This window comes from Bombina bombina, chromosome 1, assembly GCF_027579735.1.
Source record: "Bombina bombina isolate aBomBom1 chromosome 1, aBomBom1.pri, whole genome shotgun sequence".
NCBI lineage: Eukaryota > Metazoa > Chordata > Amphibia > Anura > Bombinatoridae > Bombina > Bombina bombina.
Genome location: NC_069499.1, coordinates 1,239,151,862 through 1,239,179,782, shown reverse-complemented (window position 1 = coordinate 1,239,179,782; position 27,921 = coordinate 1,239,151,862). Strand labels below are relative to the sequence as shown.

At 40.7% G+C, this 27,921-nt stretch overlaps 1 protein-coding gene across 2 annotated transcripts in view; it reads left to right on the top strand.

Moving 5' to 3' along the window:
- Window positions 1-318: 318 nt before the first annotated feature.
- Window positions 319-27,921, top strand: part of C1H16orf46 (chromosome 1 C16orf46 homolog) — a 49,647-nt gene continuing 22,044 nt past the window's right edge. Inside the window, exons 1-2 of one of the 2 annotated variants that reach the window (XM_053694839.1) lie at window positions 319-387; window positions 12,785-13,000. In XM_053694839.1, the coding sequence (XP_053550814.1) occupies window positions 12,806-13,000 (195 nt within the window). In that variant the 5' untranslated portion in view covers window positions 319-387; window positions 12,785-12,805. Of the gene's footprint in view, window positions 388-910; window positions 958-12,784; window positions 13,001-27,921 lie in introns of those variants that run through there. The other variant, XM_053694831.1, reaches the window with a different exon arrangement.

Below are 27,921 nucleotides of genomic sequence, written 5' to 3'. Positions count from 1 at the left end.
ATTCGTTCATGAACTGGACATCACTATTGGGACGTACTGGACAAAAGGGTGAAACTAAAGTAACCTACAAGAGCAACTCATTTGTGGGAACTTCTGCAACAGTGAATCAATGGGATAGAAAGGTCAACATTGAAATGTGCATGGTGCATTTCAGTTTTAAATAAAGGATTTTTGCAATATCCTTCCATTAACAAAAATGCTACTAGTAAAAGCTATTACTGTTTTTCATTGGCATATGCATATATGCAGCGAGTGCCCCATGCACTAGTCTTCAAACACCACAAATGTAAGAGTCAGAAGTGGCTTCTATGACACAAGGTCCTCACCACTGCCAGCTCTCTGAGAAGTCATGGTGTTAAATACAGATGGCACTGCCCTATAGCATATGTGAGTATGCTGCTCAGAAATCCTATATCTTTTGCTAGAAGTATTTTTGCTAATGGAAACATTGCATTTAAAATTGAAGTGCATCCATGTATATTTCAGGTTGACCTTTCTAGCCTTTAAGGTTACAGCACAATTCCGCCTACCTCGTGACATCAGACACAACCTGCACCTTTCACTATGAATAAGTAAACAGTTACAAACGATAAATATGTGTGTGTATATATAATATATACACATATGTATATTTACACACACATATATATATATATATATAAATATATATATATATATAAAATTGAAATTTAAATGAAAATAACAAAAACGCAGCAATATCGCTTTTAAATGACTATTTATATGAATCTAAGATTATGCGCCAAACCTAGTCAGAACCAAGGTCAGCAGCAGCTCACAAATGCAAGGGGAACTATAACGTCACTTCCCATGAAAAGTCCGCCCCACCCACGTGCTCAAGGCTGTAACCCATAGCAACAGCTGCAGCTTGTTTTGATACCCTGGTAGAGGGAGACGGAATTAGCTGATGGAGTGCGGCTGCTGCAACACGGGAGGAGGGTGAGTGACAAGAAACACCACAAACTAAGTATCGATTGTGCTAATGATCTTTGTATAAATCTTTTTTTGACATCACGGTTACATTATATCGCCTCCTTTGCAGCCCCTAGTGAATGCTAATGTTAAGAAATCATGGCAGTTATTTTTTTACAGTATCTATAATAAACTATTTAGACATCTGGTGTTTATTGTAGCTCGATAATATTGTAATTAACTTTCTAGATATTTTATAAAGGAAATGTAACTGCCAAACTGTAACTTTAACCCTAAAACCTTACATCCAAATGTTACAATGCACAATACCATAAATGTACTTATTTATTTTAGTTTAAAAAATATTACTGCATTTTCCCAGCTAAAGATTGTACATCACAGTCTATTAAAAAAAAAGAAAATATAGTTTTCTACCATCAATATAATACGTTGGTTTTAAAGGGTTAACAAAGTGACATGAAACCCCAAATTCCTCTTTGATGATTTAAAAAAATCATGTAATTTTAAACAACTTTCCAATTTACTTCTTGTATCTAATTTGCTTCATTTTCTTGGCATTGTTTGTGGAAAAGCATACACAGATTGGCTCAGGAGGACCTGAGTGCTTGCTGCTGATTGGTGGCTGCACATATATTCATCCCAGTTGTGCATTGCAGCTCCTTCATGAAAAGATACCAAGAGAATAAAGCAAAGTTAAAGTGAATGTAAATTTTGATGCTAAAGTGCCCGGTTTTTAAAACTTTGATTAAAAGCAGGGGCACTTTAATTCATAAAAATTTACATTTCACTCCTGTTGTGACAAAAAAACTTACCTTTTAAACTTCACAGCAGCTGCTGCTTCCTCCGGTCTCACAAGCCATTTCTGATGTCAGAAATGATTGATAGGTCATCCTCCAATCACAGCTTCCCCCCGGGGGATTCAGTGTCTGATTCACTGCTGTGATTGGAGGAAGCCGATGCCTCATTTTAGACCCAGGAAGAGGCTTTGAAACAGGTGGAGGAAGCTGGAGCTGCTGTGAAGATTAAAAGGTAAGTTTTTTTTCACAACAGGAGTGAAATGAAAATTTTTATGAATTAAAGTGCCCCTGTTTTGAATCGAAGTTTTAAAAACTGGGCACTTTAGCATCAAAATTTACATTCACTTTAATAACAGAAATAAATTGGAAAAACTTTTGGGTTTCATGTCCCTTTAATTTCTTAATGATTTTACATTCCAGAAGTACCATTTGAAACTTTCAGGGTCATATTTTGGATTGATTAGCTTTTTAGGGATTATTAATTAAAGTACTGTATAATGTTACTACCCTGCATGTGCTATTACTGGTTCTGTGCCATAATCATACACTACCCAAACTATTCTTTTTTTATTAGCTGCTGGTGGTCTTGTTCCACCATAATGCACACTAACAGAATATACAATTGCTATTGGGTGTGAACACTAATAGTGGTCTCCTCCACATGGTACTATGCATTTTCTGCTGCTAGTGCAGTGTCTATATGGTACACACCCTCTATATAACTTAGTGGGCTGTTTCTATATGAGGTTCCCAGTCAATAGAAAGGTAAAGAGAATAGTTAAAGGGACGGTAAAGTCAAAATTAAACTTTCATGATTCAAGAGCATGCAATTTTAAAGGCACGTGAAACTCAAACTTTTTCTTTTTTGATTCAGATAGAGCATATAATTGTAAACAACATTCCAATTTACTTCTATAATCTAATTTGCTTTGCTCTCATGGTTTACTTTGTAGAAAAGCTTACCTAGGTAGGTTCAGGAGGAGCAGTGCACTACTGGGAGCTAGTTACTGATTGGTGGCTGCACATTAATGCCTTTTGTGATAAGTGCACCTGAGCAGTTTAGCTAGGTCCCTGCAGTGCACTGCTCCTCCTTTAACAAAGGATTCAAACAGAATGAAGCTAATTTGATAATATAAGTAAATTGGAAAGTTGTTTCTTATTGCATTCTCTCTGAATCATGAAAGAAAGCATCTGGGATTTATGTCCCTTTAAACAAGTTTTAATTTTACATCTATTTTCAAATGTACCTCCTTCCTTCAATATATTTTATTAAAGAGTATCAATACACTGCTGGGAGCTAGCTGAACACATTCGGTGTGCCAATGACAAGAGGCATCTATGTGCAGCCACCAATCACCAGCTAGCTCCCAGTAATTTGATAACATAAGTAAATACAAAGTTGTTTAAAAATGTCATGCTCTATCTGAATTATAAAAGTTTAAAAAGACTGTTCACTTGATTTTTTTTTTATTGTTTAACCCCTTAATGACCGGACCATTTTTCAATTTTCTTACCCTTAATGACAATGGCTATTTTTACATTTCTGCAGTGTTTGTGTTTAGCTGTAATTTCCCTCTTACTCATTTACTGTACCCACACATATTATATACCGTTTTTCTCGCCATTAAATGGACTTTCTAAAGATACCATTATTTTCATCATGTCTTATAATTTACTAAAAAAAAAAAAATAAATATGAGGAAAAAATGGAAAAAAACACACTTTTTCTAACTTTGACCCCCAAAATATGTTACACATCTACAATCACCAAAAAACACCCATGCTAAATAGTTTCTAAATTTTGTCCTGAGTTTAGAAATACCCAATGTTTACATGTTCTTTGCTTTTTTTGCAATTTATGGGGCAATAAATACAAGTAGCACTTCGCTATTTCCAAACCACTTTTTTTCAAAATTAGCGCTAGTTACATTGGAACCCTGATATCTGTCAGGAATACCTGAATATCCCTTGACATGTATATATTTTTTTTTAGAAGACAACCCAAAGTATTGATCTAGGCCCATTTTGGTATATTTCATGCCACCATTTCACCGCCAAATGCCAAATTTGTCACAAACTTTAGGTTTCCCACTGAAATTATTTACAAACAGCTTCTGCAATTATGGCACAAATGGTTGTAAATGCTTCTCTGGGATCCCCTTTTTTCAGAAATAGCAGACTTATATGGCTTTTGGGTTGCTTTTTGGTAATTAGAAGGTCGCTAAATGCCGCTGCGCACCACACGTGTTTTATGCCCAGGAGTGAAGGGGTTAATTAGGGAGCTTGTAGGGAGCTTGTAGGGTTAATTTTAGCTTTAGTGTAGTGTAGTAGACAACCCCAAGTATTGATCTAGGCCCATTTTGGTATATTTTATGCCACCATTTCACCGCCAAATGCGAGCAAATAAAAAAAAAAAAAAACTTAACATTTTTCACAATTTTAGGTTTCTCACTGAAATTATTTACAAACAGCTTGTGCAATTATGGCAGAAATTGTTGTAAAAGCTTCTCTGGGATCCCCTTTGTTCAGAAATAGCAGACTTATATGGCTTTGGCGTTGCTTTTTGGTAATTAGAAGGCCGCTAAATGCTGCTGCACACCACACGTTAATTATGCCCAGCAGTGAAGGGGTTAAATTAGGTAGCTTGTAGGGAGCTTGCAGGGTTAATTTTAGAGATCAGCCTCCCACCTGACACATCCCACCCCCTGATCCCTCCCAAACAGCTCTATTCCCTCCCCCACCCCACAATTGTTCCCGCCATCTTAAGTACTGGCAGAAAGTCTGCCAGTACTAAATAAAAGAGGTTTTTTTTTTTTTTTAAATAAAAATAATAAAGTATTTTAGCTGTGATGGACCCCTGCCTTAGCCCCAACCTCCCTGATCCCCCCTCCAGCTCTCTAACCCTCTCCCCTACCTAATTACCACCATCTTGGGTACTGGCAGCTGTCTGCCAGTACCCAGTTTGGCCCCAAAAACCCCCCAAAAAGTATTTTTATTTTATTTTTACTTAAAAAACTATTTCTGTAGTGTAGCATCCCCCCACAATACCCCCACCCCACCCCCTCCCAGATCCTTTTATATTTTTTTTAAAAAAAAATCCCTTTTTTTCCCCTTTCTGCCCTCATTCATTGGTGTCAGTGTGGCTAATGGGTGCACGTGCGCGCACATGCATGCTCACGTGCACACACGCGCATTGTGCACGCGTGCGCGCATCGTGCACGCGCACCCTCACACCCGGCACTATTGCTACCGGTGCAGAGAGGGCCACAGAGTGGCTCTCTCTGCATCGGGGGCTTGTAAAGTGGTATTGCAGGATGCCTCCATATCGAGGCATCACTGCAATACCCTCAGAGCTGCTGGAAGCATTTGTGATCGCGTCCAGCACTCTGTTAGACAACTGACGTACCAGGTACGTCCATTGTCATTAACTGCTTGTTAATGCATGACGTACCTGGTACGTCAGTTGTCATTAAGGGGTTAAAAAGTTATATAATGCCTACACATTCCCCAGCTTTACACAATCAACATTGTTATATTAATATACTTTATAACCTCTGAGATTGCCTGTTTTTTAGCCCCTGCAGGCCGTCCTTAATCTCAATGCTTTTTTTTTTTTTGCTTTTAACAATTTTGCCGTACAGCCAGCCAGTGCTAGTTCATGTGTGCCATTTAGATAACATTGTGCTCACTCCTGAGGAGAATGATTTTCCAAGAACCAGCACTAATTACCTAAAATGCAAGATTGTTAAAAGCTAAAAAAAAAAGCACTGATATAAGGGGCAGTCTGCAGGGGCTTAGATACAGGTGGTTAAAAAATAGTATATAAATATAACAGTGTTGGTTATGCAGTACCGGTAAATGGGTAATAAAGGCATTCTAAGCCAAAATGGTAAACCTTTCTGTTGTCTAGGCAACTAACAAAGTAGTGCCATATCTTATAACGCAATAAGTGGAGTTACTGAATAGTAGGATGATGAGTAGACTAAAACTAAAATAGCCTGTTAAGCATGAAAAGGATACTGAAACCCCCCCCCAAAAATAGTACATAATAAAAACTGCAAAATACATCTAACAAAATAAGACTGGAAAGAGGCGTTAACAACTGTTGGGAGCAACCCAAGATGCAGATACAAAATATATAAAAGACGTGGTTGACCAATTTAATGTAAGTCTTGCAGCCAACCAAAATATTGAAGAGCCAGTCAGATACTGCTTAGGTGCCAGGGAAGGCTTTGTTTATACATATTAAATAAATTAGGAGCCAGCAGATACAACTGATGGATCAGTGCGTGACACCCTGGCTCCTAGGATTTATCAAGCCTGGAACTAGAGGAGAACAAAGGTAATTATACTTTATTCTCCTGCCAGTAGAAATCAGCTAAATGTATCCCTTGCTTTTGTTATTTGCTAAACAAGCATAGATAGATAAATAAATAGATAGATAGACAGATAGATAGATAGCAAGCAGTGTTATTCACAGAAAATGTTACCAGCTGTGTGGCATTATGAAGTAGCCGGGTGGGGGCAGTGTAAATTTGTTTTATTGAAAAAAAAAAGAAAAAAGAAAAAGGCAGCATTCTAGGGGAATACAAAGAATGGTAAATCTTCATATAAAAAATACATTAACACTGGAGGACAGAAAAATTATCCTTATGACCAAAATTATCATAAGACCATTTTTCTGACCTCCAGTGTTGGTGTATTTTTTTAGATGTAGATGTAATACAGTTTTGGATTTTACTGTTCTTTGTATTCCCCTAGAGTGCTGCCTTTTTCTTTTTTTCTGCTTTATTTTGTGGCTTGCATAGCCACCGGCGTGCACCACGTTGTAGTGTTCCAGTGCAGCACGTACCGTGTCATCAGTACCTCCCCCAAACACACCTTTTCGGAAAGAGAAGGAATGGCTGATCTTGGAGAGGGTAACGGGTTGTTGGATGGTATGTTAAGTTTTCTTTTGTATAATTTTCTGCTATCCAAAGCACACATGATTTAACATAAATGTATTTATTGATAATTTGTGCAATAAAAATCGAACATTTTTAATATTAGCTAAAAAGGTCCTGGGGAGAAAACTGGGTAGACAGATAGATATATAGGTAGACAACCATTGTAAAACTAGATAGATCTGTGTTATTAAATAAAAAGGCATGATAACATGGTTTTTCGCACATAGCAGAAATCCATATAACTGCAATGATAACCTATGTATGTCATATTGAGGGATATGTGTATTTGATTTGCAGAACACACTTTCCTCCTCAATATGATTAAATCTAAATATTAACTTTAATCGATTTGTCATTTGATATATGTTTGGTATAAATTGAGGGTGTCTTGTGTGTGATATCTTTGGTCTACCACATTTTTGAGAATGAAGAATTAGGCAAATTGAAAAAAATGTTTTAAATATCTCCTTAACCAGGGGGCATAACTAGACCTTATTGGGCCCCAGGGCAAAAGCTGTTACAGGGCCCCCATTTCAACAGCATGCTTTAAAAAGCACCACAAACTCCTAATAGTATAATTATTCAGCATACCTGATTAATAACAGGTATCCATATTCCACAGAACTGGAGATGCTTCTCTGTGACTGTGGATCATCTTTCACTGTTGGTAAGTCCCTGCCAGAGGATATGCACCCTTACTGTACAGACCATTGAGACCCCTCTAGCTATGCCCCTGCCCTTACCTTTATAGCATATCTGTGTATATACGACATACAGTGAGCCAAAAACTAAAGCTACCTGCAAGCAGCGTCAAGGTCATTTCAGATTGCTCAGATACCATGACAACCTGGTGCTATAAAGATCAATTAGAAGTGACAATACTGCCATGAAAATAACTACTGTTTATGAAGATATCTCGTCTGCCTATAACCATATTTACAATTACTGATAAACCACATTTTCTTGCAGTCATTAGCCGGGCTGCACTTTGCATTTAAAATGTATTTAATGGGACGTTAACCACTAAATTAAATCTCTAGCATCATATTCTCTGCTATTCTTCCTTATGGGGTGGACTATTGCTTATTATACATGACTTACGGCTAGATTTGGAGTTTTGTCGGTAACGACCCGAAAAGCTAACGCCGGCTTTTTTCTGGCCGCACCATAAAAATAACTCTGGTATTGAGAGTCCACATAAAGGCTGCGTTAGGCTCCAAAAAAGGAGCGTAGAGCATATTTAACGCAGCTTCAACTCTCGATACCAGAGTTGCTTACGCAAGCGGCCAGCCTCAAAAACGTGCTCGTGCACTATTCCCCCATAGGAAACAATGGGGCTGTTTGAGCTGAAAAAAAACCTAACACCTGCAAAAAAGCCGCGTTCAGCTCCTAACGCAGCCCCATTGTTTGCTATGCGGAAACACTTCCTACGTCTGCACCTAACACTCTAACATGTACCCCGAGTCTAAACACCCCTAACCTTACACTTATTAACCCCTAATCTGCCGCCCCCGCTATCGCTGAACCCCTGCATATTATTATTAACCCCTAATCTGCCGCTCCGTAAACCGCCGCTACTTACATTATCCCTATGTACCCCTAATCTGCTGCCCTAACATCGCCGACCCCTATATTATATTTATTAACCCCTAATCTGCCCCCCACAACGTCGCCTCCACCTGCCTACACTTATTAACCCCTAATCTGCCGAGCGGACCTGAGCGCTACTATAATAAAGTTATTAACCCCTAATCCGCCTCACTAACCCTATAATAAATAGTATTAACCCCTAATCTGCCCTCCCTAACATCGCCGACACCTAACTTCAATTATTAACCCCTAATCTGCCGACTGGAGCTCACCGCTATTCTAATAAATGTATTAACCCCTAAAGCTAAGTCTAACCCTAACACTAACACCCCCCTAAATTAAATATAATTTACATCTAACGAAATTAATTATCTCTTATTAAATAAATTATTCCTATTTAAAGCTAAATACTTACCTGTAAAATAAATCCTAATATAGCTACAATATAAATTATAATTACATTGTAGCTATTTTAGGATTAATATTTATTTTACAGGCAACTTTGTAATTATTTTAACCATGTACAATAGCTATTAAATAGTTAAGAACTATTTAATAGTTACCTAGTTAAAATAATTACAAAATTACCTGTCAAATAAATCCTAACCTAAGTTAGAATTAAACCTAACACTATACTATCATTAAATTAATTAAATAAAATACCTACAATTACCTACAATTAAACCTAACACTACACTATCAATAAATAAATTAAATACAATTCCTACAAATAACTACAATGAAATAAACTAACTAAAGTACAAAAAATAAAAAAAGAACTAAGTTACAAAAAATAAAAAAATATTTACAAACATAAGAAAAATATTACAACAATTTAAAACTAATTACACCTACTCTAAGCCCCCTAATAAAATAACAAAGACCCCCAAAATAAAAAATGCCCTACCCTATTCTAAATTACTAAAGTTCAAAGCTCTTTTACCTTACCAGCCCTGAACAGGGCCCTTTGCGGGGCATGCCCCAAGAAGTTCAGCTCTTTTGCCTGTAAAAAAAAACATACAATACCCCCCCCAACATTACAACCCACCACCCACATACCCCTAATCTAACCCAAACCCCCCTTAAATAAACCTAACACTAAGCCCCTGAAGATCATCCTACCAATCAGATTGAGCTTGCATTCTATTGTTCCGATCAGCCAATAGAATGCAAGCTCAATCTGATTGGCTGATTGGATCAGCCAATCGGATTGAACTTGATTCTGATTGGCTGATTCCATCAGCCAATCAGAATATTCCTACCTTAATTCCGATTGGCTGATAGAATCTTATCAGCCAATCGGAATTCGAGGGACGCCATCTTGGATGACGTCCCTTAAAGGAACCGTCATTCTTCAGTTGGACGGATCTTCAGGGGCTTAGTGTTAGGTTTATTTAAGGGGGGTTTGGGTTAGATTAGGGGTATGTGGGTGGTGGGTTGTAATGTTGGGGGGGGGGTATTGTATGTTTTTTTTTACAGGCAAAAGAGCTGAACTTCTTGGGGCATGCCCCGCAAAGGGCCCTGTTCAGGGCTGGTAAGGTAAAAGAGCTTTGAACTTTAGTAATTTAGAATAGGGTAGGGCATTTTTTATTTTGGGGGTCTTTGTTATTTTATTAGGGGGCTTAGAGTAGGTGTAATTAGTTTAAAATTGTTGTAATATTTTTCTTATGTTTGTAAATATTTTTTTATTTTTTGTAACTTAGTTCTTCTTTATTTTTTGTACTTTAGTTAGTTTATTTCATTGTAGTTATTTGTAGATATTGTATTTAATTAATGTATTGATAGTGTAGTGTTAGGTTTAATTGTAGGTAATTATAGGTATTTTATTTAATTAATTTAATGATAGTATAGTGTTAGGTTTAATTGTAACTTAGGTTAGGATTTATTTTACAGGTAATTTTGTAATTATTTTAACTATTTTAGCTATTAAATATTTCTTAACTATTTAATAGCTATTGTACCTGGTTAAAATAATTACAAAGTTGCCTGTAAAATAAATATTAATCCTAAAATAGCTACAATGTAATTATAATTTATATTGTAGCTATATTAGGATTTATTTTACAGGTAAGTATTTAGCTTTAAATAGGAATAATTTATTTAATAAGAGTTAATTTATTTCGTTAGATTAAAATTATATTTAATTTAGGGGGGTGTTAGTGTTAGGGTTAGACTTAGCTTTAGGGGTTAATACATTTATTAGAATAGCGGTGAGCTCCGGTCGGCAGATTAGGGGTTAATAATTGAAGTTAGGTGTCGGCGATGTTAGGGAGGGCAGATTAGGGGTTAATACTATTTATTATAGGGTTAGTGAGGCGGATTAGGGGTTAATAACTTTATTATAGTAGCGGTGCGGTCCGCTCGGCAGATTAGGGGTTAATAAGTGTAGGCAGGTGGAGGCGACGTTGAGGGGGGCAGATTAGGGGTTAATAAATATAATATAGGGGTCGGCGGTGTTAGGGGCAGCAGATTAGGGGTACATAGCTATAATGTAGGTGGCGGCGCTTTGCGGTCGGCAGATTAGGGGTTAATTATTGTAGGTAGCTGGCGGCAACGTTGTGGGGGGCAGATTAGGGGTTAATAAATATAATACAGGGGTCGGCGGTGTTAGGGGCAGCAGATTAGGGGTACATAAGTATAACGTAGGTGGCGGTCGGCAGATTAGGGGTTAAAAAAATTTAATCGAGTGGCGGCGATGTGGGGGGGCCTCGGTTTAGGGGTACATAGGTAGTTTATGGGTGTTAGTGTACTTTAGAGTACAGTAGTTAAGAGCTTTATGAACTGGCGTTAGCCCAAAAAGCTCTTAACTACTGACTTTTTTCTACGGCTGGAGTTTTGTCGTTAGATTTCTAACGCTCACTTCAGACACGACTCTAAATACCGGAGTTAGAAAGATCCCATTGAAAAGATAGGATACGCAATTGACGTAAGGGGATCTGCGGTATGGAAAAGTCGCGGCTGAAAAGTGAGCGTTAGACCCTGTTTTGAGTGACTCCAAATACCGGAATTAGCCTAAAACCAGCGTTAGGAGCCTCTAACCCTAGTTTTCATGGCTAACGCCAAACTCCAAATCTAGCCGTTAGTATTTAGTTGGTACATTTTACAACCTGATTTTTTTTCATTATACTGGTTAATATATCTATGTAAGGTTTTCTTTTCTTTTTCTATTTATTTATTGCTGTCTTATTCAAACTGTTTTTCACTTTTTCTATTGTTTAAATCAAATTAAAAAACAAAAACAACAAATGTCTAATATAATATAATTATTATTATTATTATTATTAACAACAATAAATAAATACAATAGTTTTCTTTAACCTTTTTCATAAAAGACAATGCTTCAGAAAAAATGTTCTAGGTTCTTTGTTATGTAATTAAGTTCACTCTTAGTGGCCATGTAAGCCACCTGGGCTGTTTATGCAGGACAAGTCGGTGTGTTTTCCTTGTGTGGCCTGACTAGGCTATAAGTCAGACTTCATATGTGACTACTACAAATAGAGTAAAATCAAATGAGCGGTTCAGAGTATCTTCCAAACTCCATGACCAACATGACACCCCAAACCAGTCTAAAAGTTCATGTTTATCCAGTTTTGACAAATGCTATAACAATTACATTTGGTTGTTTTATTTAGTTTATTTTTGCCACCATGCATTTACAAACAGCATTAACATATGTTTTTATATACAGTATATGAATCAACTGCAAAGTTTTCATCATAGGAAGCTGGGAAAACGTTACCATATGAAGTGTGTCTCCATTCCTAATATTATAAGATTAGTTATATAGTTTTCACTGGAATGCTTGTTTGGACTTAAAGTACGGGTGCACTACACTTCAACTAGGGTTGCCACCTCGGCCATGTTTTCCTGGACACTTATGAGTTACACATGCTGCAGGGCGTGCAGAGGGAAACGTGCATTGTGCTGCTGGACAGAACAAAAATAGTGACCCTGGACAGAACTATTCATGTTCCTCCCTGCACACCCTGCAGCATGTGCAACTCATAAGTGTCCAGGAAAGCATGGCCGAGGTGGCAACCCTAACTGCACCTAACACATATTTATACATATTGGTTGAAAAATGTATAAGACTTATGGAGCAACCAAATACTGGAGCAATTTGAGGCAGAAAAGCTAATAGTCAGTTGAAAAATTAATTGTATATTATGGATTCATTAAAACTACGTGTAAAAATGCATGCAGGTACAGGTATTCTCATCTCTAGTGAAAAAGATTATTAACTAGTTTAATAGACATTCAGCAAGTTCATAATCAGCTGTAAACAGGTTTCAGATGACATCAGAAAAAATTGATTATGTTTGTAGAAAGAAACATCTGACTTTCTCCACTGTGACCAACCATTAACCATTTTAATTTACTTTTATATTACATGTGGAATAAATAAGTTAATTTGTATCTGCAACTTTGAACAAATTAAATTAAGTATTCATCTGCAGTATTAAGTAGTCCCAGAATGATAGTCATTTTTTTTAATTACAGACTTAATGAACTCCAGTGACAATGGCTTCCCAGGATAGTGAAATAAGCCAAGAGAATTCAGGAGAGACAAAAGAATCTGAAGGAAAAATATGTCCTCTAAATGAAGAAAAAAATATAAAAGATCTGATAGAGGCGCTTATTGATGCTAGCGATAACCTTTTTGAAGATGATCAGAAATCGGTGGAGTGGCTTATTGGCACTGGATGGGAAGAAGCTGTAAGAATTCTATTATTATTGATGTTGTAATTATTGGCTGTTTAGATTTTGTAACCTTGCATTAGCCCATAAACTACATAGGTCTGAATACAATACAATGCATTTATTTTGTTCGTTAAAGGGACAGTCTACATCAGAATTTGTATAGTTTAAAAAGATAGATAATCCCTTTATTACCCATTCCCCAGTTTTGCATAACTAACACTGTTATATTAATATATGTTTTAGCTCTGTGATTACCTTGTATCTAAGCCTCTGCAGACTGCCCCCTTATCTCAGTGCTTTTGACAGACATGCCGTTTAGCCAATCAGTGCAGACTCCTAATCATTTCACAGGAGTGAGCTCAATGTTATCTATATGACACACAGTGGAGGCTCCTCCATTTGAGCACATTCGCACGTGCCCCCTCAGCATCCCTGAAGAAAAAAAAAGAAAAAAATATATAATTTTTCCAATAGCCCCCTATTGAAAAAATTATATTTTTTTTTACCCCCCAGAAAAAAAACTTTTTTTTTTTTCAATTATTTAATTAAAAGTGCCATAATGTTACACAAATACACAAATACAGTATTATTACTTAGCTTACAAGATACACAGCCTGCCTGCCTGGCCCATGTAGTAAATTTTAATATATCTATCAAAGCCCTACCGCACGTGCGATAGCCTAAGCTATGGCACTGTGCTTTGCGCAATCTAAAATTGCCTGCTGCGCAGCTCCCAGCCTCCCCATCCCCATACTTAGCTGTTCGCACACTTCAGCCTGTGCGAGGGGTGGGAGGTGTTAGAGAGAGACAGGCAGCAGGCCATCAGCAGCCAGTGTCAGAGAAGAGCCGCTCGACAAGCTCCTCCCAGCTCAACGGCGTAAAATGTCAGGAGGGAGCAAGAAGTGGAGGAAGGCTGTGTCTCTAGCGCGTTATGCCCACCACCCGTGACAGTTTAAGGTAAGAATGTGGGACTCAGAGATAAAAGGAATGTCTGTGGGGTGGCTAAGGCTTAGAGGCCACCGTTGATGTTCTGATCTATCATGTGTATGTTTTTCTGTTGCTGCTTTGTTTGTTGCTTTGTGATAGGATAAACATTGCGGTATCTGTGCAGCTCATCGCGAATGTCAGTTTGTGTACATGGCCAATCTCCAGTAAACCGAACAGTTCAGAAAGAAAATCCTCTTAATCAGAGTGTAATTTATTGCTCACCTATGTCTGAGAATCTGAGATGGTGTATTACTTTCCAGTCAGTTCACATGCCTAGGCTGATATTCAGCCTTCTGTGTATTATACCATTTATTTCACGGACCAGAAATTCTGATAAGAACTTTGTACTGGGAATTAGAGAGCTCAGCCTCTGGAAGATCAATAACATCAGGAAAATCCAGACCTGTGTACAGATTTACTGAAAGCTTTGTACTATAATAAGATATACAACAAAACATACAAGAAATCTAAATATTTTTTTGTGTGTCTAATTTAGTGTTTAGGGAAAATGAGTATAATAATCTACTAAGCAATAACAGTGTCCTATAGCACTTTTACCTTTAGGTGTATATATATATATATATATATATATATATATATATATATATATATATATATATATATAAAGAAAACATATATATATATCATTTTTTTGTTTTTTTTAAATCTTTATTGGCTATAAACCTTTAACTTTATTGGTACTGAAGATTACATCACCTAGATACTTATTGAATGCAACTACTGTAATAAATGTTTAGAAAAATACATAAACAAATATCTGATATAAGGAATATGTTGTGCTGCAAAATCTTAGTGCTAGTCTTTATATATATATATAGGTATACCTCACTTTACAGCGCTTCGCTAATACAGCGCTTTGTGGAGCTAAAGTTCAACCTCCAAGGATTTTGAAATAGTGCTGTAATCTTTGTGAGACTGTGAGAAAAGTGACTGGCGCCATTTGTTTATGCGCAGTTCACTCTGTTTACAGCATCACAGTTCAATCTGTGTCTCAGTGTTATAGTCTGGCAAACTGTACTACAGTAATTGTCACTATTTTACAAGTACAGTATTTATTGAATACTAATTGAATACTGTGCTGTGCTAGTGTTAAACTAAATGTAGCACTATTGCACCCCTAATATATGTTAGTTCAAATATGTTTTCAATTCTTTAAACACACTGGCAAATGAAAAGAAAGCTAAAACTGCCTTGTTTCACTTTAAGGCGGTTTTCACTTTACAGCGGGGCTCCGGTCCCTAACCCGCTGTATGAGCGGGGTATACCTGTATATGTATGTATGTATCTATGTGTATATATATATATATATATATATATATATCCTTATACTGCGGCTGCCCCAGTGACAGGACTCTTGTACCCAGTATATATATATATATATAATGGGCGGAGCCATCTGAGGGGCAGGGCTAGTGCTCCCCATCTTCAAAAGTCACCAGCCGCCACTGATGACACACATGAACTTGCTTTTCAACAGTTTAGAAATCAGTTTGAGCCTACCTAGGTTTAGCTTTTCAAAAATACCACCTAGGGAACAAAGCAAATTTGATGATAAAAGTAAATTGGAAAGTTGTTTAAAATGTCATGCCCTATCTGAATCATGAAAGTTTAATTTTGACTAGACTGTCCCTTTAAAGTATAATGACAGGTGGATTAGAAATAGCAGTTTAGTGATTCTACTGTAACATAATCTTTTCTTATTTTGTTTCTTTTATAAATGGCAGAAGTACATGTTGAAACGTTTTATAGTTTATGACAGATTGCTTGAAATCCCATTTTACTATCTATCTATCTATCTATCTATCTATCTATCTATCTATCTATCTGTCTATCTATCTATCTATCTATCTATCTATCTATCTATCTATCTATCTATCTATCTACCTATCTTGTTGTTTCCATACTGAGTTTGTATTCCAGTTAGTTTCTAACCTCCTTTCTGTGAGTGAATTGATGCAGTTTGACCTGACAACAGGTCTTTTATTTCTGCAGACACACAATGCCTCTAACTTTTTTTTAACCCTTTATGGATTGAAGTGAATTTGCAGTATAAGTACAAAATAATCTTTCAGAATGAATATTCTTTTGTTAATTCATGTTCTCCAAAATGATATATCACTTTAAATACAAAATAGTACCTTTCTGTTTATGTAAGGGATTTGTCTCTATTGATAATCTGCTTGTCTTGAGCATAAGATCATTTCTCTTGTTAAGTGTAGTCAGTCCACGGGTCATCCATTACTTATGGGATTATATCTCTTCCCCAACAGGAAGTTGCAAGAGGATCACCCAAGCAGAGCTGCTATATAGCTCCTCCCCTCACATGTCATATCCAGTCATTCTCTTGCAACCTAACTAAAGATAGGTCGTTGTGAGAGGTCTGTGGTGTTTTTAAACTTAGTTTATTTCTTCAATCAAAAGTTTGTTATTTTAAATGGCACCGGAGTGTGCTGTTTGTTTCTCAGGCAGCATTAGAAGAAGAATCTGCCTGCGTTTTCTATGATCTTAGCAGACGTAACTAAGATCCACTGGCTGTTCTCGCACATTCTGAGGAGTGAGGTAACTTCAGAAAAGGGGAATAGCATGCAGGGCCCCCCTGCAAACGAGGTATGTGCAGTAAATTATTTTTCTAAGCAATGGAATTGACTGAGAAATTACTGCTGATACCAATGTAATGTAAGTTCAGCCTTAAATGCAGTGGTAGCGACTGGTATTAGGCTGAGGAGTGTGTGTACACTGAAGTATTTTTCTAGGGAATGGAATTTGACTCAGAAAATACTGTTAATACTGAAGTAATGTGTGAGCCTTAACTGCAGTAAAAGCGACTGGTAGCAGGCTTATTAATAACACTTCATAACTTTTAAAATGTATGTTCAAAACGTTTACTGGCATGTTAATCGTTTTTTGTGAGGTACTTGGTGATAAAACTTATTGGGGCATGATTTTTACCACATGGCTAACTTTTGTTTCTGCATAGAAACAGTTAACTGAGCTTCCCCACTGTTGTAATATGAGTGGGAGGGGCCTATTTTAGCGCTTTTTTGCGCAGTAAAAATTCAGTCACAATCTTCCTACTTCATCCTCCATGATCCAGGACGTCTCTAGAGAGCTCAGGGGTCTTCAAAACTCATTTTGAGGGAGGTAATCAGTCACAGCAGACCTGTGACAGTGTGTTTGACTGTGATAAAAACGTTAATTATTAAATTGTTATCCGTTTTTGGGTATTAAGGGGTTAATCATCCATTTGCTGGTGGGTGCAATCCTTTGCTAACTTAATACATTTACTGTGAAAATTTGGTTGCTATAACTAATTTGGTTCATTGTTATTTCAACTGTGACAGCTTTTTGTGCTTCTTAAAGGCACAGTAGCGTTTTTTATATTGCTTGTAAATTTATTTGAAAAGTATTTTCCAAGCTTGCTGGTCTCATTGCTAGTCTGTTTAAACATGCCTGACACAGATGAATCTGTTTGTTCACTATGTATGAAGGCCAATGTGGAGCCCCATAGAAGGTTGTGTTCTAAATGCAATGATGTAACTTTAAATAAAAGTCAGTCTTTACATGCAAAGAAATTATCACCAGACAACGAGGGGGAAGTTATGCCGACTAACTCTCCTCACGTGTCAGTACCTTCGCCTCCCGCTCAGGAGGTGCGTGATTTTGTGGCGCCAAGTACATCAGGGAGGCCCTTACAAATCACTTTGCAAGACATGGCTACTGTTATGACAGAAGTATTATCTAAATTGCCAGAATTAAGAGGCAAGCGTGATAGCTCTGGGTTAAGGACAGAGCGCGCTGATGATGTGAGAGCCATGTCCGATACTGCGTCACATATTGCAGAACATGAAGACGGAGAGCTTCATTCTGTGGGTGACGGATCTGATCCAGGGAGACTGGATTCAGAGATTTCTAATTTTAAATTTAAGCTTGAGAACCTCCGCATATTGCTAGGGGAGGTATTAGCGGCTCTGAATGATTGTAACACGGTTGCAATTCCAGAAAAATTATGTAGGTTGGATAGATACTATGCGGTACCGGTGTGTACTGACGTGTTTCCTATACCTAAAAGGCTTACAGAGATTATTAGCAAGGAGTGGGATAGACCCGGTGTGCCTTTTTCCCCTCCTCCCATATTTAGGAAAATGTTTCCTATAGACCCCACCACACGAGACTTATGGCAGACGGTCCCTAAGGTGGAGGGAGCGGTTTCTACTTTAGCTAAGCGTACCACTATCCCGGTGGAGGATAGTTGTGCCTTTTCAGATCCAATGGATAAAAAATTAGAAGGTTACCTTAAGAAAATGTTTGTTCAACAAGGTTTTATCTTACAGCCCCTTGCATGCATTGCGCCTGTCGCTGCGGCGGCGGCATTCTGGTTTGAGTCTCTGGAAGAGGCCATTCGCACAGCTCCATTGGATGAAATTATGAACAAGCTTAAAGCACTTAAGCTAGCTAACGCATTTGTTTCTGATGCCGTTGTACATTTAACCAAACTTACGGCTAAGAACTCCGGATTCGCCATCCAAGCGCACAGAGCACTATGGCTTAAATCCTGGTCAGCTGACGTGACTTCTAAATCTAAATTGCTTAATATTCCTTTCAAAGGGCAGACCTTATTCGGGCCCGGCTTGAAAGAAATTATCGCTGACATTACGGGAGGTAAGGGCCATGCTCTACCTCAGGACAGGGCCAAATCAAAGGCCAAACAGTCTAATTTTCGTGCCTTTCGTAACCTCAAGGCAGGAGCAGCATCAACTTCCTCCGCTCCAAAACAGGAAGGAGCTGTTGCTCGTTACAGACAGGGCTGGAAAAATAACCAGTCCTGGAACAAGGGCAAGCAGGCCAGAAAACCTGCTGCTGCCCTTAAGACAGCATGAAGAGAGGGCCCCCTATCCGGAAACGGATCTAGTGGGGGGCAGACTTTCTCTCTTCGCCCAGGCTTGGGCAAGAGATGTCCAGGATCCCTGGGCGTTGGAGATCATATCTCAGGGATATCTTCTGGACTTCAAAGCTTCTCCTCCACAAGGGAGATTTCATCTTTCAAGGTTATCAGCAAACCAAATAAAGAAAGAGGCGTTTCTACGCTGTGTACAAGACCTCTTACTAATGGGGGTGATCCACCCAGTTCCGCAGACGGAACACGGGCAGGGATTCTATTCAAATCTGTTTGTGGTTCCCAAGAAAGAGGGAACCTTCAGACCAATCTTGGACTTAAAAATCCTAAACAAATTCCTAAGAGTTCCATCATTCAAAATGGAAACTATTCGAACCATCCTACCCATGATCCAAGAGGGTCAGTACATGACCACTGTGGACTTAAAGGATGCCTACCTTCACATACCGATTCACAAGGATTATTATCGGTACCTAAGATTTGCCTTCCTAGACAGGCATTACCAGTTTGTAGCTCTTCCTTTCGGGTTAGCTACGGCTCCAAGAATCTTTACAAAAGTTCTGGGCTCACTTCTGGCGGTACTAAGACCGCGAGGCATAGCGGTGGCTCCGTACCTAGACGACATTCTGATACAAGCGTCAAGTTTTCAAACTGCCAAGTCTCATACAGAGATAGTTCTGGCATTTCTGAGGTCGCATGGGTGGAAGGTGAACGTGGAAAAGAGTTCTCTATTACCACTCACAAGGGTTCCCTTCCTAGGGACTCTTATAGATTCTGTAGAGATGAAAATTTACCTGACGGAGGCCAGGTTATCAAAACTTCTAAATGCTTGCCGTGCCCTTCATTCCATTCCACACCCGTCAGTAGCTCAGTGCATGGAAGTAATCGGCTTAATGGTAGCGGCAATGGACATAGTACCATTTGCGCGACTGCATCTCAGACCGCTGCAATTGTGCATGCTAAGTCAGTGGAATGGGGATTATTCAGATTTGTCCCCTCTACTAAATCTGGACCAAGAGACCAGAGATTCTCTTCTATGGTGGCTTTCTTGGCCCCACCTGTCCAAGGGGATGACCTTTCGCAGGCCAGATTGGACGATTGTAACAACAGACGCCAGCCTTCTAGGTTGGGGCGCAGTCTGGAATTCCCTGAAGGCTCAGGGATCATGGACTCAGGAGGAGAAACTCCTCCCAATAAATATTCTGGAGTTAAGAGCAATATTCAATGCTCTTCTAGCTTGGCCTCAGTTAGCAACTCTGAGGTTCATCAGATTTCAGTCGGACAACATCACGACTGTGGCTTACATCAATCATCAAGGGGGAACCAGGAGTTCCCTAGCGATGTTGGAAGTCTCAAAGATAATTCGCTGGGCAGAGTCTCACTCTTGCCACCTGTCAGCAATCTACATCCCAGGCGTGGAGAACTGGGAGGCGGATTTTCTAAGTCTCCAGACTTTTCATCCGGGGGAGTGGGAACTTCATCCGGAGGTCTTCGCTCAACTGATTCATCGTTGGGGCAAACCAGATCTGGATCTCATGGCGTCTCGCCAGAACGCCAAGCTTCCTTGCTACGGATCCAGGTCCAGGGACCCGGGAGCGGTGCTGATAGATGCTCTGACAGCCCCTTGGGTCTTCAACATGGCTTATGTGTTTCCACCATTTCCGATGCTTCCTTGACTGATTGCCAAGATCAAACAGGAGAGAGCATCGGTGATTCTGATAGCGCCTGCGTGGCCACGCAGGACCTGGTATGCAGACCTAGTGGACATGTCGTCCTGTTCACCATGGTCTCTGCCTCTGAGGCAGGACCTTCTAATTCAGGGTCCTTTCAACCATCCAAATCTAATTTCTCTGAGGCTGACTGCATGAAGATTGAACGCTTGATTCTATCAAAGCGTGGCTTCTCGGAGTCGGTTATTGATACCTTAATACAGGCTAGGAAACCTGTTACCAGAAGAATTTACCATAAGATATGGCGTAAATATTTGTATTGGTGCGAATCCAAGAGTTACTCATGGAGTAAGGTTAGGATTCCTAGGATATTGTCTTTTGTACAAGAGGGTTTAGAAAAGGGCTTATCCGCTAGTTCGTTAAAAGGACAGATTTCTGCTCTGTCTATTCTTCTACACAAGCGTCTGGCAGAAATTCCAGACGTTCAGGCTTTTTGTCAGGCTTTGGCTAGGATTAAGCCTGTGTTTAAGACTGTTGCTCCGCCGTGGAGCTTAAACTTAGTTCTTAACGTCCTGCAAGGCGTTCCATTTGAACCCCTTCATTCCATTGATATTAAGCTGTTATCTTGGAAAGTTCTGTTTTTGATGGCTATTTCCTCGGCTTGAAGAGTCTGTGAGTTATCTGCCTTACATTGTGATTCTCCTTATCTGATTTTTCATTCAGACAAGGTAGTTTTGCGTACTAAACCTGGGTTCTTACCTAAGGTAGTTTCTAACAGGAATATCAATCAAGAGATTGTTGTTCCATCATTGTGTCCTAACCCTTCTTCAAAGAAGGAACGACTTTTGCATAATCTGGACGTAGTCCGTGCCCTGAAGTTCTATTTGCAGGCAACTAAAGATTTTCATCAAACTCCTTCCCTGTTTGTCGTTTACTCTGGACAGAGGAGAGGTCAAAAGGCTTCGGCTACCTCTCTCTCTTTTTGGCTTCGTAGCATAATACGTTTAGCCTATGAGACTGCTGGACAGCAGCCTCCTGAAAGAATTACAGCTCATTCTACTAGAGCTGTGGCTTCCACCTGGGCCTTTAAAAATGAGGCTTCTGTTGAACAGATTTGCAAGGCTGCGACTTGGTCTTCACTTCACACTTTTTCAAAGTTTTACAAATTTGACACTTTTGCTTCTTCGGAGGCTATTTTTGGGAGAAAGGTACTTCAGGCAGTGGTTCCCTTCGTTTAAAGTTCCTGCCTTGTCCCTCCCTTCATCCGTGTACTTTAGCTTTGGTATTAGTATCCCATAAGTAATGGATGACCCGTGGACTGACTACACTTAACAAGAGAAAACATAATTTATGTTTACCTGATAAATTTATTTCTCTTGTAGTGTAGTCAGTCCACGGCCCGCCCTGTCTTTTAAGGCAGATCTAAATTTTTAATTAAACTCCAGTCACCACTGCACCCTATGGTTTCTCCTTTCTCGTCTTGTTTCGGTCGAATGACTGGATATGACATGTGAGGGGAGGAGCTATATAGCAGCTCTGCTTGGGTGATCCTCTTGCAACTTCCTGTTGGGGAAGAGATATAATCCCATAAGTAATGGATGACCCGTGGACTGACTACACTACAAGAGAAATAAATTTATCAGGTAAGCATAAATTATGTTTTTTAACAAATCAGAACCCAGGCCCCACAGCTTTTAACATAGTACTCAAAGGGAACTGGAAGGAAAGTATTACATTTTATACATAATGCCCTTAAATGAAATCAGAGAGTGTTTAGTAAAGCAGAAGCCATATCAGATGTGGGATGTGTTTTTGATAACCTAAAGTTGCATCATGAGTACAAAATAAGAACTTTTGTTTCATAAGATGGTGAGAATCCACAAGACATAATTTTACTGGGATTCAACTCCTGGCCACTAGGCTAGAAGGAGGCAAATTTTCCCAAAGTTCTCAGAGCACTTAATCCCGCCCACCTCTCAGGTATTCTAGTCTTTTCTTTGCCCCCACAGGAGGAAGGTGACGAAGAATTGAGCTGTTTCAGATTCTTTGTTAAAAGGGGACCTCAGACCGATTTTAGGTCCATTTTCCCCTCAGAGAGCTGTTACTGAGAGACAGAAGGGAAATTGGAGTATTAGGTAGGGACACAATCACTCCCAGTGAAGGAGTTAGTCACAAGCCTGCCACAAGTATTGAAGGAAGTGGTCCCTTAGCTTTCTCCACACCTAGATCCTCTGCTGTGACATACACAGCACTGGATGGGCCTGTCTACCAAAAGTAGTGTTTTTTGCAGCCAGTATGTATTTGTGTATTTTATGTTTTTTGTGCACAGCAGTTACAGTTGGTAACGGGCTATTTCTCTCTACAAGGGTGCTTCAGATTTTGCTCTAGGATTTAAAGGTTTGTGCGCTCTGTAGTTGTGGCAGCTATGCTGAGTATTTTTGGTGGTAAATGAAAGTGAGGTTCATTTTAAGTGAAATGAAGTGATGGGGATTTGTAGTTCTACATTTGTAATCAAGTAGTAGTAGTTTTTTTTGTTTAATTAGTGAGTTGGTTGTTTGTAAAAAAAATAGATCAGCCTGATGTAAAAGACTCATTGGAAGAATTATTTTAATACCAACTCACTCTGCAAACCTTTTTCTTTCCATCCTCCATTTTGGAAGTTCATTACTTGGAGTAGAAAACTTGATCAACAGAAAATACAGTTATCTGGGAGGCTGCCAACATTCACAGGCTGCAAGATTAGCATTGTTTAAGTGCACTCAAACTGTGAGTTTTTATGCTTTCCATATTAATTGTCTGTATTGTTAATGCAGAATTGGATTGTGCTTCTTTGTATTTGACTTTATTACAGATGAGAGTCCAGCAATACCAAGAGGACAGCTTGCTGGGAGGCTGCTAATTTACCCAGACCGTGAGATCTGCACTAAAAGTGCTTTATACTTGTGAGTGTTTTTACATTTGTTTACTATATCTGATTGTTGTCTGGTTAATGCACCATTGGAGCACCCTTTCTCTTTTGCATGTTTTTTCAGATGATTGATGGTTAACACTATACCTACCTACTGGAGAGTAGCTGCACCTGACACTTTCAGAGGAATCTTTTTAAAATATCTTTGGGACTACTTACTTTCTTCTTTGTGAATCACTGAATGCTAGTATATACCTTACAGGGCACCTAGCCTTATTGTATAATTAAATCATAGAATTCTAAAGGATTGTTCAGCCAGGCAATCTCTGTCCCGGTGGATAGTTTTCAAAACTATTTTTCTGTGGGTGTCCTTTATTCGTCCAACTTGGAAAATAATATCTCAGACACCATTCTCTGGGATTAGGGTTCAGTCTGGAGGTCCAGAGGAGCACAGGAAGTTTGGTTTCCTCAGGAGGTGAGGTTACCAATAGTTATCTTAGACTGAGTTTTAATTCAGACAGTGTTACAGCTATAACGTATATCCATCATCAATGGGGTATTTGCAGGTCCTTAGAAATAATTCAGGAGGTCTCAAGGTTATTTGATTGAACACAGAAAAATGTTCTATCTTTCGCATTCCTGGAAGGAAATCCCATCAAAAGGAATGTTTTCAACTATTTTTTTATACTAGACTAGTCCTAAAGCCCGTTCACACGGGCCATTTTTTGCAGTACAGCGGTCCCACCCCTTGCTCTCTCTCTCCCCCCTCTCTTTTGCTCTCTCTCTCCCCCTCTCTTTTGCACTCTCTCCCCCTCTCTTTTGAGCTCTCTCTCTCCCCCTCTCTTTTGAGCTCTCTCTCCCCCTCTCTTTTGAGCTCTCTCTCTCTGCCCCTCTCTTTTGCGCTCTCTCTCTCTCCCCCTCTCTTTTGCGCTCTCTCCCCTTCTCTTTTGCGCTCTTCCCCCCTCTCTTTTGCGCTCTCTTTCTCCCCCCTCTCTTTTGCGCTCTCTTTCTCCCCCCTCTCTTTTGCGCTCTCTTTCTCCCCCCCTTTCTTTTGCACTCTATGTCCCCCCTCTCTTTTGCTGTTTCTCTCCCTCTCTTTATCCCCCATCTTCTGCTCTCTCTCTCTCCCCCTCTTTTGTGCTCTCTCTCCCCCCTCTCTTTTGCGCTCTCTCTCTCCCCCCTCTCTTTTGCGCTCTCTCTCTCCCCCCTCTCTTTTGCGCTCTCTCTCCCCCTCTCTTTTGCGCTCTCTCTCTCCCCCCCCCTCTTTTGCGCTCTCTCTCTCTCCTCCCTCTCTTTTGCGCTCTCTCTCTCTCCCCCCTCTCTTTTGTGCTCTCTCCCCCCTCTCTTTTGTGCTCTCTCCCCCCTCTCTTTTGTGCTCTCTCCCCCCTCTCTTTTGCGCTCTCTCCCCCCTCTCTTTTGCGCTCTCTCCCCCCCTCTCTTTTGCGCTCTCTCCCCCCCCTCTCTTTTGCGGTTCTCCCCCCCCCTCTCTTTTGCGCTCTCTCCCCCCTCTCTTTTGCGCTCTCTCTCCCCCCTCTCTTTTGCGCTCTCTCCCCCCCTCTCTTTTGCGCTCTCTCCCCCCCTCTCTTTTGCGCTCTCTCCCCCCTCTCTTTTGCGCTCTCTCCCCCCCTCTCTTTTGCGCTCTCTCCCCCCCTCTCTTTTGCGCTCTCTCTCCCCCTCTCTTTTGCGCTCTCTCTCCCCCTCTCTTTTGCGCTCTTCCCCCCCTCTCTTTTGTGCACTCTCCCCCTCTCTTTTGCTGTCTATCTCCCTCTCTTTATCCCCCTTCTTCTGCTCTCTTTCTCCCCCTCTCTTTTGCGCTCTCTCCCCCTCTCTTTTGCGCGCTCTCTCTCGCCCCCTCTTTTGCGCTCTCTCTCCCCCCCTTTCTTTTGCTCTCTCTCTCCCCCCTCTCTTTTGCACTCTCTCTCTCCCCCCTCTCTTTTGCGCGCTCTCTCTCTCCCCCCCTCTCTTTTGCGCTCTCCCCCCCTCTCTTTTGCGCGCTCTCCCCCCCTCTCTTTTGCGCGCTCTCCCCCCCTCTCTTTTGCGCTCTCTCCCCCCTCTCTTTTGCGCTCTCTCCCCCTCTCTTTTGTCCTCTTCCCCCCTCTCTTTTGTGCACTCTCCCCCTCTTTATCCCCCTCTTCTGCTCTCTTTCTCCCCTTCTTTTTTGCGCTCTCTCTCTCCCCCCTCTCTTTTGCGCTCTCTCTCTCTCCCCCCTCTCTTTTGCGTTCTCTCTCTCCCCCCTTTCTTTTGCGCTCTCTCCCCCCTTTCTTTTGCGCTCTCTCCCCCCTTTCTTTTGCGCTCTCCCCCCTTTCTTTTGCGCTCTCCCCCCTCTCTTTTGCGATCTCCCCCCTCTCTTTTGCGCTCTCTCTCCCCCCTCTCTTTTGCGCTCTCTCTCCCCCTTCTCTTTTGCTCTCTCTCTCCCCCCTCTCTTTTGCGCTCTCTCCCCCCCTCTCTTTTGCGCTCTCTCCCCCCTCTCTTTTGCGCTCTCTCCCCCCCTCTCTTTTGCGCTCTCTCCCCCCCTCTCTTTTGCGCTCTCTCTCCCCCTCTCTTTTGCGCTCTCTCTCCCCCTCTCTTTTGCGCTCTTCCCCCCCTCTCTTTTGTGCACTCTCCCCCTCTCTTTTGCTGTCTATCTCCCTCTCTTTATCCCCCTTCTTCTGCTCTCTTTCTCCCCCTCTCTTTTGCGCTCTCTCCCCCTCTCTTTTGCGCGCTCTCTCTCGCCCCCTCTTTTGCGCTCTCTCTCCCCCCCTTTCTTTTGCTCTCTCTCTCCCCCCTCTCTTTTGCACTCTCTCTCTCCCCCCTCTCTTTTGCGCGCTCTCTCTCTCCCCCCCTCTCTTTTGCGCTCTCCCCCCCTCTCTTTTGCGCGCTCTCCCCCCCCTCTCTTTTGCGCGCTCTCCCCCCCTCTCTTTTGCGCTCTCTCCCCCCTCTCTTTTGCGCTCTCTCCCCCTCTCTTTTGTCCTCTTCCCCCCTCTCTTTTGTGCACTCTCCCCCTCTTTATCCCCCTCTTCTGCTCTCTTTCTCCCCTTCTTTTTTGCGCTCTCTCTCTCCCCCCTCTCTTTTGCGCTCTCTCTCTCTCCCCCCTCTCTTTTGCGTTCTCTCTCTCCCCCCTTTCTTTTGCGCTCTCTCCCCCCTTTCTTTTGCGCTCTCTCCCCCCTTTCTTTTGCGCTCTCCCCCCTTTCTTTTGCGCTCTCCCCCCTCTCTTTTGCGATCTCCCCCCTCTCTTTTGCGCTCTCTCTCCCCCCTCTCTTTTGCGCTCTCTCCCCCCTTCTCTTTTGCTCTCTCTCTCCCCCCTCTCTTTTGTGCTCTCTCCCTCCCCTCTCTTTTGTGCTCTCTCCCTCCCCTCTCTTTTGTGCTCTCTCCCTCCCCTCTCTTTTGTGCTCTCTCCCTCCCCTCTCTTTTGTGCTCTCACCCCCCCTCTCTTTTGTGCTCTCTCTCCCCCCTCTCTTTTGTGCTCTCTCTCCCCCCCCCTCTCTTTTGTGCTCTCTCTCTCCCCACTCTCTTTTGTGCTCTCTGTCTCTCCCTCTCTCTCTCCCTCTTTCTCTCTATCCTCTCTCTATCTTGTGTGAGCGACCGCGCCCAACCACGCCCCTTTACATCGACCACGCCCCATTTACGGCGGACCACGCCCCTTTAACGCACCTCTGTGACCGTCCACGCCCCTTCCAGGCCGTCCACGCCCACTTCTGCTGCAGATCAGGTAGGGACTCAAAGGCCAGGTGTGTTTGTCCTTGTGCTGTCTCTACTGCGCATGACAGCTTCGGACAAACACACTTGGCCTTTTATATAATAGGATTGTGGAATGATGGAGTCTTCCAAAAATAATCCTGATGACTTCTGTTTACAAGAGTCACAGTTCGAATTGAATTAAGCATTTATTCATTAATCTTATTTCTCCAATCAGACTCCGCAGACCCCTGGTTTGTGAATCTGATTCAGATGTAACGCTTTCTCCAATCAACAAGATCTTAAGTCTCTCATCTTGATGGATTAAAGATTGTACCTATATTTTTTTTATAACAAATGCAATATTGATGAAACCTCTCTAACACCTTATTTCAGGCCATAAAGTAATTTTTTTTAAATGATTTGGAAAGTTGTTTCTTTCCTGCTTTTGAAAACTAGGGTTTTAGCTGGCATTCTTTTAGAATCCAAGAATTCTTCTTATTGCAAGTCAGTTCGGATAATTACTTATCTGCTAACTCTTTAGGAGTCATATTTCTGTTTTTTTTCTGTTTCATACTACAGGAAAATTGCTAAATGTCTTGACATCATGGCGTTGTTCAGGCTTAGACAGGATATTTCTAGTGTCTAAACCAGTTTCTCTTCTTTGGAAAAGTATTATGATTTTTTAACAAGCTTTTTAGGTTTCTCCTTTTAGACAATCAGTTTCTAGAAAACGTTTCGATTTTATTTTTATTTTTTTTACCTAAAGTGATTTTTCGGATATCATCGAAAAGGATATTAT